The sequence below is a fragment of the Geospiza fortis genome, unplaced genomic scaffold (genome assembly GCF_000277835.1).
Source record: "Geospiza fortis unplaced genomic scaffold, GeoFor_1.0 scaffold98, whole genome shotgun sequence".
Classification (NCBI taxonomy): domain Eukaryota; kingdom Metazoa; phylum Chordata; class Aves; order Passeriformes; family Thraupidae; genus Geospiza; species Geospiza fortis.
In genome coordinates, this window is record NW_005054306.1 from 3,481,896 (window position 1) to 3,499,324 (window position 17,429).

The 17,429-nt window shown below is 34.6% G+C and overlaps 1 protein-coding gene across 1 annotated transcript in view; it reads right to left on the reverse strand.

Moving 5' to 3' along the window:
- The window catches only part of AK9 (adenylate kinase 9), a 61,928-nt gene that overhangs the window by 22,058 nt on the left and 22,441 nt on the right, over window positions 1-17,429 (reverse strand). Inside the window, exons 15-21 of the mRNA XM_031066629.1 lie at window positions 16,878-17,034; window positions 14,218-14,326; window positions 13,745-13,809; window positions 3,752-3,958; window positions 2,652-2,797; window positions 1,661-1,873; window positions 843-1,097 (exon numbers count right to left, since the gene is read on the reverse strand). Of these exons, the coding sequence (XP_030922489.1) occupies window positions 843-1,097; window positions 1,661-1,873; window positions 2,652-2,797; window positions 3,752-3,958; window positions 13,745-13,809; window positions 14,218-14,326; window positions 16,878-17,034 (1,152 nt within the window). The remainder of the gene's footprint in view (window positions 1-842; window positions 1,098-1,660; window positions 1,874-2,651; window positions 2,798-3,751; window positions 3,959-13,744; window positions 13,810-14,217; window positions 14,327-16,877; window positions 17,035-17,429) is intronic.

Consider the following 17,429-nt stretch of genomic DNA (forward strand, 5'->3'; position numbering starts at 1 on the left):
TCCCAACAGATTGCTGCCTAATAAAAGAAAATACTCTCCCAAATAAACAGCTTTGTTAAAATTTCTCCTTCAGGGAAATTGCATCCTATAAGAGATAGAGTTTAGAATGTGCATTGAGAAGGATTTTAAGCCAGTAGTCAATCTGATTAAGAAAAAGCACCAATTTTCTGAAAATTATAATTCATTAATTATTCTACTAGTATCATGAACATATAGCTATTTGAAACAGTTTTTCAGCTAAGCTACAAGGCATATTTTATGCTACCCAAGAGTTGCTTTATTTTTCTGGCTTGAAACTGCTGCCAATAGGCAATGAAACACTAAAATCCAAGTTAAGAAACCTATTGCATTAAAAAAATACTAGCTTACCCTGTTACTAATGATGAATATTTCTGATTTTTTTATGAGGGATGATCAGATCAAAGGGTTGGTAGAGGCATTCTATTCTTTTGCTCCAAGAGAATGCAAAGAGCACAGTTGGGGAACATTTTTTAAGTCCTGTGCAACTGGAACACATGCACTTGACTGAATCTGCATATTATAAACACTTAAAGGAAGCCATGCCTTCCCATTATTATTCTGACCTTGACCTTTTTATTCCCCTCAGTTGATCTTCCATTAGACATTTAGCATCTATCTCTAATATTTAGAAAAAACCTGTATATAACTCTTGAAAATGTTTTGAGGAGTGCTTGTGATATTTATAAAATGTTGTCATGAAATATTTTTTCAAAATTTCATCGAGTATTTAATTTAACATAATGTTACAATTTTATAGGAAATGCCTATTTTGGCCAGAAAATGGTTATTTTGCGTATGAATGTATAAAATATTATTAATACCTGTTTGGTTATTTCTGTTTCATTTATAGTTATGGTCTGAGAGAAGTCTTCCAGTTCCTCTACTATTTTATTGTCATCTTCATGATCTTCATCAAAAAAGGGCCCAACTTTCCTTTTAGTTTTGGGTAAAATCAATTCCTGTAGATATTCTTCAAATTGAATATGGAAAATGCCTAATTTATCTGTTAGCTCTCGTGCACAAGTAGTTTTACCAGCTCCATGAACCCCAAGTAACCACACCCGTAATGGAGGAGCCTATAGGAAAAAAACAGAATATTCAGTAACATTTTGGAGCGTACACTGCACCCACTCCCTACTGTTTTTCACTTCAAAAATATCATAATTAAAGAATCCATCAAAAACAGTTACATAATTTCGTATTTTAATGTTCCCAGATTTTCTGTTGCTGTTCTAACTAAACTACCTGCTCTCTGGAAACACCAAACAAATCTACTACCCTACTATCAGCAGGTAGAAATGAAACTTCATTAGACAAGTCTGGTAAATCTGCTGTTCTTTTACCCTTTTTCAAGTTACAAAAAACCCACAAAGCTGCCAATATGTGTCATTTTTTAAACCCATTTTAAGATTATTGCAAGCCTTTTTAATCTTCCTCTCTTTTCTGCTGTATTTGCATCATTAATTCAAATTTACAATAAAATCACTAGGGAAGTCATGGGTTTTATTTGCTTCAAGGACTTGACTAATATATTGTTACTTAGAAAAAAATCAGCCATAATAAACAAATCTAAATGGGAATGTAAAGTAGTTATTTTAATCTGCTATTATGTGCTTTAAATAATTTTTAAGACTCTCACTTGTAGTGGTTCATTGTGAGCCACATACTCCTCAGGGTTCTTCAAAAATTCATCTCTGTACTCAGAAGTTGAAAAGTAATAAATCTTTTCTTTATATTTAGCTGCATGTTCCTGGAGTCCAGGGTAGAGGACAAAGTTCTCTTTCAGACTGACCGGACAAAAGTGTTTTGTGTCTCCCATATGCCTTTTCTTTTGCTTAATTTTTTCTTCATCCTGAAAAGATGAAAATTTTAAAGAACTCTTAGAAATCAGGAGTTTACTTAGATTAAATAGATCAGATTAAATAATGCCAAATATATTAAGTGACGATTGAATTAGGATGGTATTCTCAAAACAGTTTGCATGCTGAAAATAAGTCTATGAAAATACAAACTTTTTTGACTCTGAGTCAGAAAACAAATTGTCTAAGAGAATTATTGAGAAAATAATTAAATTTAAAATATCATGAATATCATAGCCATTGAGGACCAGAATTAGGGTAGAAGTATCTATGATAAAATCTTTTCCTACTGTGTTCTTGAAACCGATCTGTTTAAATGTAGACCTCTTCAGAAAATACAGTGAGAGCTGGTGTAATGAAGTCAGATTATTTATCCAGTAAAGTTAATTTCTAAAAAATATATCAATACTGCTCTCAGTCTGTGGATATCCTGTACTGTTAAATTTGGGGATGGGAATCTTCCAATATAGGATGAAAATAGAAAGGCAAAGCTAGACCTCTAATTTCATTGAAGTGGGTGTGTGAAAATTATCAATAGCTGAAATGGAATGGGACTGTGCATCTTCAAATGGAACGGGACTCTGCATCTTCTGATGTTTACATGATGGCTCATGGAATCATTGTTAGCTGACAGAAATTACAGTTCAATTTGTTTCTTTAATAAAAACCCCTCCTTCCCATCTGGCAAAAGTAGGTACAGTCATTCTCTCTATTAGCATGGGGGTATTTGAGCTTCTTGCTGTAATAAAACTACTATTGGCCTCAGCTTACTTCTTCCTCTTCTTCCCCTTCTTCCTCTTCTTCCTCTTCTTCACCTTCCTCTTCCACTTCCTCATTTTCCGCTTCAGCAGCCAGATCTTGTTCTTCCTCCCCTAAGTCTTCATCAGATAATTCCCAGCCATAATATTTAAAAGGTTCTGAAAAGGTTAGAGGTTTTTTTCTGTTTCAATACTTATCCTTTGGCCATACCAGAATATATTCTCTTTGTCCTTGAAAGAAAGTGCATACATGGAAGAAAATATTGCCAACTGTATCTTGCATTTCTTCTACTCACAGAACAAAATGTTCTCCCCAGATGTGGAAATTAGTATATTGCCTCCTCCAAAAATGGAAATTCTACAGGTTGTTTTTGGTTGAAGTAAATGGTATTTTCAACGGGAACTTGTATTGCAAAAGTATTATACAAACACATGCAGATAGTACCATTACTGTTTACAACATTTTTTTTTCCCTGTTACTTGTTGGGAAGAATCATCGCTCAAACTTCAGTTTATTATAGAGCCAGAACAATAGATGTTTTGGTTAATAAAACACTTGATTTGTAGTGATAGTAGGAAAAATGTAGTATTATTTATCCAGTGCTCAAAATCCTGCAAGACCACACAAATGAAGAAATGTCATTTGCCAAAGAAATATTAATTTTAAAATAATTAATGTAAAACTCAGTTTTGAAATACAGTCTATGCAGGTGGTTAGATTAGATTATTACACACCCCGAAAAGTCTCACTAACCCAATGAATATTACGCATTAGTGAACCTTCACTATCTGTCCATTTCTCAAACCAGTATCCTGGCATACATAGACAGAACAAGTAACTGTGGAAATGCACTTTCAGAATGTTTAGCAAGCTATTATGCACCTATTTGCATAGCCATATTATATATATATTTCAAATATATATATTTTCCCCACTCTTAGATGTCTGAAAGGCTGCTATTATGCTTTTCAGCTGACTCAGGGAACACAGTATGACCCTTTTCATATTAGCAATATCAAACTGAGTACAACCTACTCCCTAATTTGCTTGAGCTATCCAAAATCCCTCTTGATAGTTGAAGTGATAATAATAACATAAACAGTATTACTTACTTTCCATAACCTGCACGGTTTGATTAAGCAGACTTTCTGGTGTTTGCTCAGCAATCTCTAAAATAACCACCTGAACTTGAGATGATGTCTTGATTTCTGATTCCAGTTTTTCCCAATCATTCATGAAAAGGTCAATCTTCATTTTAATTGTTTTCATTTCTTCTGTATCTGGAAAACCATCCTCTGCAAACTCAGGTTGCATGATTTCTGAAAATCAAATAATGTAAAATAGGCAATCCTCCTCTAAAATTTTTTACATTTAAAAACTATCATTCTTCTTTAGGACTATTTTTATATTGCTCAAATATGGTGATATACTTTTAAATGCTTCTTCCTCCCCATAATTATGAATTATTATATTAGTAGTTTACAAAGACACTTTGTAAACTCATAGTTTAATTATGTTGATACTCTATACACTTAGGCTTCTCTGGGAAAATAAATGAGGTCAAATTGCTGAACTATATTTGCATATGGTTATTTAAATCAGCACTCAAAATAAATATGACTCTTTCTGCAAAGAAATACAATACAGAATATATTAATCTAAAATTATGATTCAATGATGAACAGCTTTTGACAGACTCTCCATATAGTCATGGCTCATGCCAGTATGGGAAAAATTTGAATGAACTAATAAATGAAAATAAAGGAAAAAATATTATCATTACTTCCCTCTGTAAATACTGGAACTGGGAAACTCTCACAGGAAATTCTGTCTTTAAGGGAGCCATGTCTGCATATAGTCACTTGTTTAGTAATTAAGAGAGAGAGAGAGAATACTTTAATCTCTTAAGGAACATGCAGAAATTTGTAGTGTCTGTTTAAGATCAGTCCAAGCACGTTTCCTAACACTGTCTCACAGAAAGCCGAAAGAAGTTAAAGACTGAAAGGATGCATTATTATAAATAGGAAAATCACAGGTACTACACAATGTAAACATGACAAAACCACGCCAAATGTGTTGCCATACTCTGTGAGCAAATAAATAAGGGGTTAGTTCCTTCCACCACAATTTCTTGCTGAAGAAGACAGATGGAATTAAGAACTTGATATTGACAGCTGATGTTGAATTTAAAACTTGATACTGACAACAGATATGGAATTAAAAACTTGATATTGACACATTAAAAAAGGTTCCAATTAGGAGCTAGATAGGGCTGCAATTACTATCCATTCATACATTGTTAGACCCTGAAAGTCCTGAGATGAAGTCCTATCTCAGCTAAAAGATGATACCCAAGTGCCTATATGACACCATAAAGACCTCGTCACTGGCAGCAGCCATGTGGTGGTGTTGCTGCTGTTCCCATTCTCTGCACTCATATAATTTTCAACTCTGATTGTCTTTTTTTCTTGTAATTTTTGTTTTGTGTTCTGTTAATAAGTGATGTCAGTTAACAGACAGAAAAGCAGTTGAGAGCAGTGAGTTAAATGATCTGATATTACTCTAAGTTTGCTGGGACTTAGGGCATATGCTGTGTTTTTTTCTTGCCAGAAATGAAGATGCAAGAAAAAATTTTATCAGTGAATGGAATGATTTTCTATTTCACCAAAATTTTCCCCTTCTCTTGTTGTTCCTGTCTTGTTTTTAGTTTGAAAGAGCATGAACAGATTTTGACACAAGTAACAACATTATCAGCCTATTCCAATGAAATTCAACAGATTTTTTACATAAAAAGGACCGTTGCTACTGTTCTTCCTTATGTAACTTCCTACATGAACAAAGCAGAAGTATTACTAAAATGAAAGTCTTTTGTAATGCCTTGTATGTAAAAAGCTTTGACTACTTTCTCAAAAATACAAAACCTCAAAACATTAAAACCCCAGTGCTTTATGGTCACCCTCAGGAATCAAGCAGGCCAATGCTCACTCTGTCAAATTACAGCCCTGTAACATTCATTTGGAGTTTGTCCCAATCTGAAAAATCCAAACAATTTTTCTAGTTTATGAAGGGTTACATTGCCCTGTTACAATTTTCTTCATTAAGAAAACATATTTCCTCAGAGAACCAAGTATCTCTGAATTTCCTCTTGTGGACTGTTGAAGAAATTTGCAAGTGACAGATTTATTTTCAAAATTAGAGCCAAAAGGCAAAAAGTGTATAATGTAGCTGGGCTTCAGTGATTAGGCAGATTAGGTACCAGTAAGATTTGGCAGGAAACAGATTGAAACGTAATGGTCAGAGTAAAGATGCTGCCTAATTTTTGTGTAATATTCTACTAACTAAAGCATCACCTCAAAGTGCCAATATCAGCTGGGATGTGTAAGTGCCTTCAGAACAAGGACCATATCTCAAACCCCCTATTTTGAAATTCCTTCATGGCCCACTAAGGTTGGTCCCTTGCAAGTTTGCTACTTGTGCCTATTTCTACAATCCTTTTGTCCCTACATGAAATCAGGCACTTTAGAGGTAGTGTGGGAGTGTTGGGCACTGGAATGTCTACATCTTATTAAGGATATGTATCACAATGTGTGGCTCTCTAGAAATACGTTAAATTTCTACATACTTATATGCTTTTAATAATTATATTCTTCTACTTTTACATTGAAACTTTTATTCTCTCAATAGCACCATTTACCTCAACTATATCCCTGATTAACTGAGGTTTGAAGCAAGTTGGGCTCTCCATAGCAATTCATGCGCTGGCTCAGGGACCTGAGGACATCCCTAGGCCTGGCTGTCCCTGCCCAGCCCCTGGGGCTCCCCCCACCTGCCCAGAGCCAGGCACCCCTTGTAAGCCCTCAGGGCTGTCATCCCCTACTCCAGCAATACCGTTGCACAGCCAAGGTAAACTGCAAAACTATTAGCAAAGAAGCATTTTGACAAGTATTTTTGTGATCTTTTATAACAACCATTATTTAATACATCTCCCCCCCCATTATTTTAGTTTTGAACAACACAACTATTAGACTGATACCTTAGTGGCTAACCTCTCTCTTATTTGATTATTAGTCTAAACATAAACCAAAGTGCAAAATGGCATATCAGCAAACAGAAACACCTGGCAGATTTCAAATAGTTTGATCTTGAATTAGAAATAATTTTTTCCCTTGAAAAGGCTTACAAACATTTGCATTTTACTAAACTAGACATTCATTCTATATATGCCATTATATATACCCTGCAATGACATTTTTGCCTCTTACCATGATTCTAAATAGTAACATAAATATACCTTTTTATGTACATTAAAAGATGTTGTGCAAATGGTCCTATGAATTATATTGCATTCTGCAGTGATATATTCCAAAAGAGACAGATTTAGCCAGATAAAACCTGCTTACATTTGGGCAACTCTAATGCAGTATGTAATGATGAGTCCCTTAGGAACACATATTTTAAAAAAAGAAGGAAAGGATACATTAATAAGTGGGTTACACTAACTGCTGCTTGCACATATTATCCCTGGCACTGTCACCTTGCAGAAATCACATGCGCTGCCCTGTGAACCACAGCCCTATCCACAGCAGTAACACATGGAAGATGGGATGAGGGCTGCCTGGATCTGGCTTTCAAAAGATCATCTTATGGTCCAGCCATTTAAAAACCTCTCAGTTTTCAGCAGGTCATGACACTTTGGAAGTATACAAGCAGAACAAGAGATTGAAATGAACATTTGGCATCATCTGAGACAGAATATTGAACATGGCAATGAATCCACTTAATAGAGTAGTTCCCATGACCTTTATCTCAGATGCATTTACAATTCATGTTACCTCTCCTAACAGGCCATATATTAGCAAAGGATGGGTCAGCATGTGTTCCAGCTTTGTTTTGCTACTTTAGACACATAATTCCAACAGAATACCAGTATCCAGAAGGTTTTGGTGCTTAAGAAAACATATCCAGCAGCTATTATTGCATACTTTCAGAACTCTTAAATAGATAACCCAGGTCTAAGTGAACTGGAGAAACTTTCCCCTGGAAAGAGGGGAGAAGTAACAAAAGATAAAAAGTTTACCTTCCCAGTGAAAACAGACAGACCAAAAATCAGACAACCCTCATTTGGTTTTGGTTCAGGTATTTGAACCTTATTATGACAAAAATGTTGTCTCCCTGACATTTAGTTTGTCTCACCAGGGACCAAGTAAGGCAGCTGTACCTTTGCCATTAGATATAAATACAATAACTCTGCTTGGCGAGGTTATTTACGGTGAGAAGATATTTTTTGAAATATTAAAAACATAGTCAAGAAAAATATCTGAAAAAACAGCAGTGGTTTGAAAATAAATTATATAAAAATGCAAACAACTTTCTCTCTAAGGAGGTGGCCTTCTACCTAACAGTACTGTTCTTAATTTTCTTATCACAATGGCGATAGGAAACAATCTTCCCCAGCCTTAAATCTTGGGCTTTTGTAGGGAATGCCTATACGCCAATTTCTCATATTCTTTTGCTCTGCATGTTCTGTGCTTTTACTGAGCATCGTTACCATAGAGACAAACAATCCTTGAAGGCTTTCTGCCCCCACATTCTCTAAGTGAATTGCTGGGGAAAGAGAGCCTTTAATATCTTAGTATCTATGACTTTTTCTTTCCTTGGTTCATATGCAACATCAAAAAATATTAAAAAGTTCTTCTTTTCTCCTCATTGAAACACTGCCAAAGCTGACACAGACACACCAGAAGCCAGCATGTCTTCTTCATTAGAGCTTAACTAGCAAAATAAACAGAAAGGCAAAATATACCATAACAGTGACACTTTTCATTTCTTGGAACTGATCTGTATATCATTATGAATGTATTTTCTGTTGTCTTTTTGAAACCGACTGTAGTTTGTTTATACAGACTTTTCATTTCTTAATTATAAATATACACTACCAAATAATCTTCAGCATGTTACAGTGAAATGCGCTCAACAGACAAACTTATATTGTATGTACTGATTTTTTAATTGGAAAGACAATTTTGGTTTACAGATAAAGTTGATTCTTTTTAATGCATAAAAATATGTATATTTAACAACTTTCTATTAAAATAAAATGGTTTCTATTTGATTTATTTCTGGTTTGTTCTTTAAAATATTCTAAAAATTCTAGCAGATAAAAGCTAAAATGAATATTTTAAAAACTAAAGCTGACCATCTCCACTAAAGATGAGTTGCCTTCAAAGTGTGGAGAGAAAGCTGTTACAAGATTTCATATATCTTTTCATTAGCTTATGGTTCTATTTCATTTACAAGACTGGTACTGGATAGGGTCAAGGAGGACAGATGGACAGACATTAAGTGAAGTAAATTAAGAAGATGTCCTTTCTCTTTTCATGTTCAGAAATTGACAAGAGCTTCCAGAAAGACTGATAGCTCTAATAATAGGCTTTTGTTCTTTTTTCTTCTGCAAAACATTGTTGTTCTCCACCAATATTCCTTAGTCTTTATTTATCTGAATGAGAGACTAAAAAAATTTAAGAACTGAAGATATTTGGGATTTAATTGAGGAAGCTCTTCTTAACCTTTCTGGTTTTCAAATTTTGAAATTTCTCTGCCTAAAATGCTGGGATTACAGGTATTAAAATGCAATTATCACATCTGATTTATAAATGACAGCAGAAGGTGGCTTTGAAGATCATGCAGCTTTGCTCAAACACTGAACAAACTGTGAAGGTGATACCACTAGAGCTTGCTTTGAAGTTTGCAGCACAAGTAATTTGCAATCTCTCATCTCCAGTTTAATAAACTGTCCTTGTCCAAACTCTCTCTGAAAAGCCTCCAGTTAAAGGCAGGGGAAGGCACAAATCAGGATGCAAGTCAGTCAAGAAAAACAAAAGAAATATCTTTAGACGCTGTAGGACTGAGCACACATTGTCTGCCTGGTAAATGTTATAATTATAATTGATTCCAAAAAGTATTTCTCTTCAAAGACTAAATAGGAAATGCACTAACATGAACAGGTTTAATTATTTTTTGCTGTTGTTGTTTCAAATATCTTACTGAATTTAACATGATGATAAAAATAAAAAAAGCAAGAAAATAGAATAAAAGCCCAAGAGAAGGGTATTGATTCAACCCTTCGCCATCTGTAATGAGAAAGGTGATCAATATTAAAGAGCTGGGATTCAATATTAAAGAGTATATAACTAATAATGATCTTAAAGGCTGTGAAAGCACAAGCATGAGAGGTGACATCTGGAATTATGAGCCCAGCTGCCAATTTATTTTTGCCAAGAACTTCTGCCCAAATAGCAAGAGCAACAGAAGAGACATCAGTGAAAATGGAGTTGTACAAACACACCAGCCTGAGCTACTGAGGCATAAGCATGTGTGCTCCAGTTGAGTTTGCTATAGAAAGGAAGTAATCTCTGGCAGAAATGTGGCAGGAAAAGAATATGCCAAGTATTACTTTAGGAAGATTGGAGTGAACCCACAGATCTGCCTGAAGTTGAGAACTCCTCTACAACAGCTGAAATATAGTCTCATGAATTGATATAGCTGTCTCCTAGTATAAATACAGTCATACTCATGCAAAGCTTCTGCAAAAATGCTTAAATAAAGAAATTCCTGAAAAAAACCCCTCAGAATAATTGTGTCAAAGGACATGAAAAAAATATATGAGGCTATAATTTTCAGTGAGACATTACAAGTGTTACCACATAAATTGATTTCTATATCTTTAGCAGACATTTCAGCATTGAACTTAGATTCTTAACTCACTTAAATACATTTGTAAGATTTACATGAAGTCTCCTTCTCCAGTTACTTTTGCTCTCATTAAGACATGTAAGTAGCTTGTTCATCACTAGAACCATTTTTTCCTTTTAAACACAGAAAATATTGTAAACTTGAATATGTTCAGTGCTGAAGCAATCCCAGATTCCACTGACATTATAAAAATTGTGATTATTAAAACGTGCATCTATTTATATAGAACAGAATTGAACTGTTTCAGTTGGAAGGAATCTACAATCATCTAGTGCTCATCAACTGAGCAATTCAGGGCTGACCTAAAGTTAAAGCATGTTATTAGTGGCATTTCCTAAATGTTTCTTAAATGGTTTGGGGCACCAGTCACATCTCTAGAAATCCTGTTCTGGTGTTTTACCACCTTCTCAGTGAAGAAACACTTCCTGATGCCCAATCTAAGCCTCTCCTGATGCAGCTTTGAGCCATTCCCATAGGATGCCATATATGAGAGACTGAAAGAGTATGATTTGGGCTCTGGAGTATTTTTCTTAGCTATCTTTTTTATATTCTAACTGCTATGTACTATAAAAACCCAACAAACTGGGAACATGTGAACATTTATCTATATTGCTGTAAAGACGTCACATGGGACAAAAGTTGCAGTCAATGTGCTGATGGCACTACATGTGAAATAAAACTATGTCAGGCTAAGAGCAGCATGACTGAAGTGTTTTGGTCAGTGTTTGATTACTGAAATAAAATGTAGGTGTAGGAAAACATGATTTTCTCTGAACAAGGAGTTAACATGTCTTAAGACCACATGACATTATTACTTCTATAATCATTAAATGTTGTTTTGATGTACTCAGATCAACGTTAACTAGATATTCCAAACTACTATGAAATAACTTTGTTATTTGAGATGAGGATGACATAGTATCTTTGTAGAAGCCCTTATATTTAATACTATAGGATTTATTCACTTTGGAGAAAAGCTATGTGTTTTATTAAAACTATAAAAAGTTAGAATGTGGATTTTTAAAAAGCTTAATGCAATTTAAAGAACCCTAGAAAGCTACAGTATTTTTTTTCACAGAGTAGGTGAAATGTTACTTCATTAAAATTTAAAAGTATGCTATCTTATTCAGTCTATCTTATACTACCTTTACAACTTAGGCCTTGTTAAATATATATGTAAAATAAATGCCAGACTAGATCAGGAAAGAGAACGTATGTGAGACATACTGGTAATACAGAATTAAGCAGGGCCATAGTAATTTTGTATAGAAACCAGTATGTTGTGTTTGAAAGAAAAATGGCAATAGCAGTCTAGATTCTTGATGAGAAAAAATGAAAGTGGGAATTCCTCTGCAAGCCTTGGGTGATAATTCAGGTTATGAATGGGAAATCTTGAGACTGTATAGTAAAGAAAGAAAATACTCCAAAGTCCCCAGTCTAGTTCTTAATATAGAGACAGATATTTATGCATAGTAATTCATTGTGACAGCTGATCCAAATCAGACAGAAACATTCTTCTAAGAAGCTAGGCAGTGATTAGAAGGCTAAGAGGGAAGTAAAACTCTGCAGCTTTTTGGACTATTGAGGTTCAAACCATTGAAACTATGTGGGAATGTGCCCTTTGTTGACATAGTGACTAAATTATCTTTTGTCTCTTTAAAAAGAAAAAAAGCCTAGAAGTTCTCTTCTCAATTAGGCAAAAAGACACCTCATAGGGCTTTGGGGACTTTACTTCAAACTTAAGGATAGCTAATTGGATAGAAGCTAAAAAGTCCTGCCTAAGTAATTTACTAGAAAAAGAAGAGAACAAAGGAACTAATTGCTTTTGTTAGGTGTACCTCTAACTCAGGTTTTTTCTGTAAAGAACTTTGTTATTTTGCCTTTTATTAAAACTTTTCTGTTTCCAACACTGCCACAGAAGCCATCCTGTTAATTTTATGCCATCTGAGGCAGCTGAGCCATCTCAAGTGTGATATAGGTTTCCGAGAGCTCCTAAGACCTAGCTCAAAGAGACCATAATATCACAACTAACTGGAGCTAACTCTAAGTCTCAATCCAACTGACACAATCTGAGGTGTAAAAATCCAGCCTATTTGTGACAGCTGGTCTGCTGCCAAAATCTCACTCCTTACAGATTATTCACTTCTGCCCAGGATAATTATATTTTCTCTGCTGGAAACTAAGTAAAACACAATTCTGATATAAAGTAGGATCTTTACAGGAAACAAAAAAAAAAAAAAAAAAAGTGATTCTGTCAATATAGAAAGCAATAAAGTAAGAACATCTTTATCCAAAATGTTTTATTTAGGTTGTTACCAGAGGGTCAACCTCTTGTAATACACAGAATTCCATTAGTTTTTATGGTGTTATGTTGTTAAAGACCAATGTCCACAAGCACAAAGGAGGGGAGAAACAATGACAGATAGGTGAACCTCCAAAACTTAATCACAACAAATACAACCGCAACTTGACACCCCTCAGGGCCATTATATGATGATGATGAAGGCATTGTCTGGGTGTGAAATCTACTGAGATGGGTCACCCTGAGAAGCTCTCTGGCTGACGTGCATTACTGCCTACAGGGCATGAGATTCATTTGGGGATGCCTAGGGAAAAGCAGTTTGGGATTGTGGGAGATTTATAATATCAGGAAGCTTTTCTGAGAAGGCAAGGAGAAGGAAGGATCAAAGTGGATTGGATCCACTAGCATGGATAATAGAGTAAGAGGATGACAGGGAAATGGGAATACATGCTCAGACTCATTGCATGGTCCTGGGGCCACAGAGCTGCTACAGCCTCACCTCTGCTTCTGGATTCAATTCATAATGTGTGTTGCTATCAGATTGAGCAATTCCCAATGCATGTTAAGAAAGACACTGATGAACTGATTTCCATTCCCTTTTAATTACTTCAGGTTGAGCTTACTGAAGGAAGACCAGAAAATCAGACAATGCTGTGATTTTCTCATTAACTATTGACTAAGTTCCAGCAATGCTTTGTAACTTTTAAAAAGCTACAGATCTTTTGATGAGTAGTTTCAAGTTTCAAGTCAATAACCCACTTAGAAAAGTTACTAGAGGAGATAGAATCCCATTGTTTGGATTTATTGAAAACTGCAACAGTGCTGGCTGATTTAATGGAAACCATGTCTATTCTGTAACATCCATGAGGAATGATGTTCCTCATGGATGTTACAGAATAGAGAAAGAAATGTGTGAAGAGAGTACCAGTGAAGAGAGTAACAAAAAGTCATTTTTCTAGATGCTGAATGTAAAAAAGGAAATCAAAACTGGAAAATCAAACCACTAAGTGATTGAAACATATAATTAGATCAGAAGTCAAATGATACATACCTTTCTCCTCAGCAGCAGCTGGAGACTGATCTTTCTCTGATGTCAGTGTTTCTTCCATTTCTCCGCTGTAAAGAAAAGTTTATTTATCTTAAGACCATTACAAATATTACTAAAGCAAGTTGCAGATATATTAAATGTAAAGATGTGGAAATATAATTTTGGTTGTAAAAAATAAAAATCATATGTATTTTATTATCTAAAATTTTCTTGTCTCATTGCATTAAAAGGTTGGACTAATGAAAGGCTAATGAAAAAGCATTTAAAAAGAGATTTTACTGTCACCATATGTATTGATATAAATGAAATATTCCTCAAAGACAACAGATATTGGATTATTTCCTGTATATGATAACTAGTCTTAGTGTACTGCTTTACTTAATTTGTGTGATAAATGCACTGATATCTTTAACACAAAGTGAGGCTAGAATTTTCTTGTGCTCATTTTATACATTCAGATATTTGGAATATTTTACCTTGCATCATCTTCTTTCTTTTCTAATGCTTCATGTGTTGGTCTTTCCAAACTCTTAGAATTATTTTCATTCCTACTTGCTAGGTATGCTCTGCGCAGTATACAGGCTCCTGCAGCACAATTGCATGACAGTAATGACTTTAATGCATCTGTATAAAACTAAAGTCATTCTCTTAGGAATATCAATTAATAAATTGTTGACAGATTTCTTTTAAAGTCAACAAAAAGTGTATATACCACTGAAATGTTATGACGCTGTTGATTTATACAATTTTAGAGCTTTTTTCAATTTAAAGCACCTAAAAAACTGAATCTGGAATATTGGAAGGTTATGAAGGCTATAAAAGGAGACAAAACTGAAATGATTCATCTTATACTTTCATATATCATGTGTTACTCTGCCATTTATTTTATTTGCAAGTGTACAAAGAATGCTATGAAGAAACAAATGAAAAACATTAAAATAAAAATATAAATAATGTGCATACCTCTATTACTGCAGCTGTTTAGCAGAAATAAGAGTATGCTGTTCCTACTAGGAACTCCACTGATTTATTTACTTTGACAAATAGATTTATATAAGACAAATAGGTTTATTTACTTTGACAAAGATTTATATATGTTTGTGTGCTGAAACCTGTTTTCATCAGTGGACTTATGACAGTTTAGACTAGGTCAGTGAACAGATTACAAAATAATGACTCAAATGCTGTGAAAATGTAAACTTCACAACTACATAATTATTCAAATGACAGAAACAAGTGGGAATCAAGTAAAGAGTCAACACAATTGTGCAAATAAAAAGAATAAAGTGAAACAAAATAGCTAAATTCAAGGAAATGTATCCATAAGCAAAAAGCTACATTTTCAGCCAAATTTTTATACTACCAAGAGTATAAAATAGGTTATTCATATTAGAGCAAGTAATTCAGAGCGAGGTTTTGAGAACTAGTGGAAATGGCAGAGGTGTATATAGCAGGAAGGAAGCACATAATAGGCAGGCTCTAGAGAGGCCTTAATTTGAAAGCCTCTGCTATGAATTCCCAAATTCTTCCCTTCAGAAAACAAAAAATAAAGAAGAAAATATATTTTTTAAAAAAGGAGTAGTTACTGACCAGAAAAGAGACAACCTTTTCTCCTATCCAACTAATTCACTAATTTGTTAAATTCTGAGAAGTGAAGAGAAATTTAATATAATTCTGAAAGCATCTCTCCCACCTCACTGCTCTCCCTGCAGCTCAGGCTAGAGATAGACTCCTGATGTTTATTATTTAGCACACAGTATTGACATTTCATTACCATATGCCAACTATAGGAAGGACATGCTTTTTGTGGTTGTATGAAACGACAATGCACTATGTCCCAGAAACAAGGTTCATGAACATTTCAATAAGCTTGGAATGGCTGGGAAGCAAAGATGAGGCATGGAGAAGCAATTTGCCTCTAGGTTCTTTCCAAAAATGTCTGAGATGAAGTCTTGAATGAGTGCTTCTGCAAATACAGTTTTCTGACAAACACTGGATCTAGAGCTTTCTCATAGAAATTGTTCAGCCAGTATTTAGTCTCTGTATGTTCTCAGGCCACTCTGAAACACTTTTAGTTACAAAATTTCACAAAGCTGTGTGACTAAGTTGTTTAGGTACTATTCCTGAGTTGTGAGGATGATTTGCTGATCAGTTGACATACTTCTGAAAATTTGGGGTTTTTAAAATAAGAAATCTGTTCTGAGTAAACTGTGTAACCTTGTTTTTCTCTGGTTGATTTTTATATTCAGGGACAAGGGTTTGAAGATCTCTGGACTGATTCCAGTGCTGGGCACTTAATGAGTTGTCTTGAACTATATGTGAATAGACCCATCATGCCTTTCTTCAATGGAAGTTTCTGCCACTGAAAGATTTTTTGATAATGGACTGGGTTGAACAGGTAATGATCAAACATTGCCAATGATCAATTAAACTTGCGGTGTGGTATGAATCAAGCAAATATGATCTATGAAGACACAACTTGACAAACTCTTAACAGTACATGAATGTGTTCAGTTATTGATGTTTGGTGCCAATCTTCCTTTTGGCTGGAAATAATAAAGTAAAAATCCCTTACTCTGAATCCATGGATACGAAGCCACTGTATCTGTCTGGGTAGGAAGTTACTGGGGTTTATTTTTGATCCCAGAATGGAGAACAGGGTACCCCTGCATACAAGTATTTCCCCCCTTGCCTCTTCTCTCAAGCTGAGAAATTTTGTACCTCTAACCTGATTTTGCAAATGGGCAAACCAAGGCAGAGAAATTTGACCAAGAGCCACATTGCAAGATGGTGGCCAGCCAGCCAAGAATAGAAAAATCTGATGCTACAAGAGTCTACTGGTATTTCCTGCTGGTTGTAAATAGGAGAAAAATGAAAACTGATTTAAAACAGGAGAAATCTTCTTTGCTGTTATAGCAAAGTATTCCTGGTTTAAATTCTGTGTAATTCCCTAACTCCAAATTGTAAGAAATTGTGGTACTCTTGTTGATTCACTGGATGATTCATTCTCCAGACCCTGAAGCTTTATAAATGGGACATAACTACTAGTTTTTCTCACAAGCATGTTTTATATACAGATATTAACACAGAAAAAAAGAAAGAAAGTATAAAGTTGCATTAGGGTGCATTTACTAACCATCTTTTTGTGTATCCTGCAGACAGACAATAGTGTCAGGTAGAAGTCCTTTCTCTAATAAGGCTGACCAGCGGTCTTCTGACAGAGGGTAGTTATCCACTACCCACCCTCCTCTTTCTGAAGCACCAGGAAACCTGTCTTTGTTAGTCTTCATAAGCTGTTAGAAAATGTCACATTCAGGAATATAAAAAGACTTAAATGAGCTGCACAAAAAAGACAGCACAATACAAAATTACTTTGTAAATGCTATGATTTTTCCTTATTGTCATTTCAGGTCAATAAAAAGTAAGACATTTATAACTTTGTATGTCTGAATGAAATGAAAAACATTTTAAACAAGAAGAGATTGTAATAGTGATTTTTTAAGCTTGCCTATAAAGACTTTACACTCCAGTTTCAATAGTTACATACCATTGAACAAATTCAAAACATTTAAAGATTCTTGTATAGATCTTCATAAACAATTCTTTTCAAACTCTTACATCTGGTGTTCAGTTCTTTAATAGTTACTACAAATATAAGAACAGAGCAAGCAGACAATGATCTGTCAGA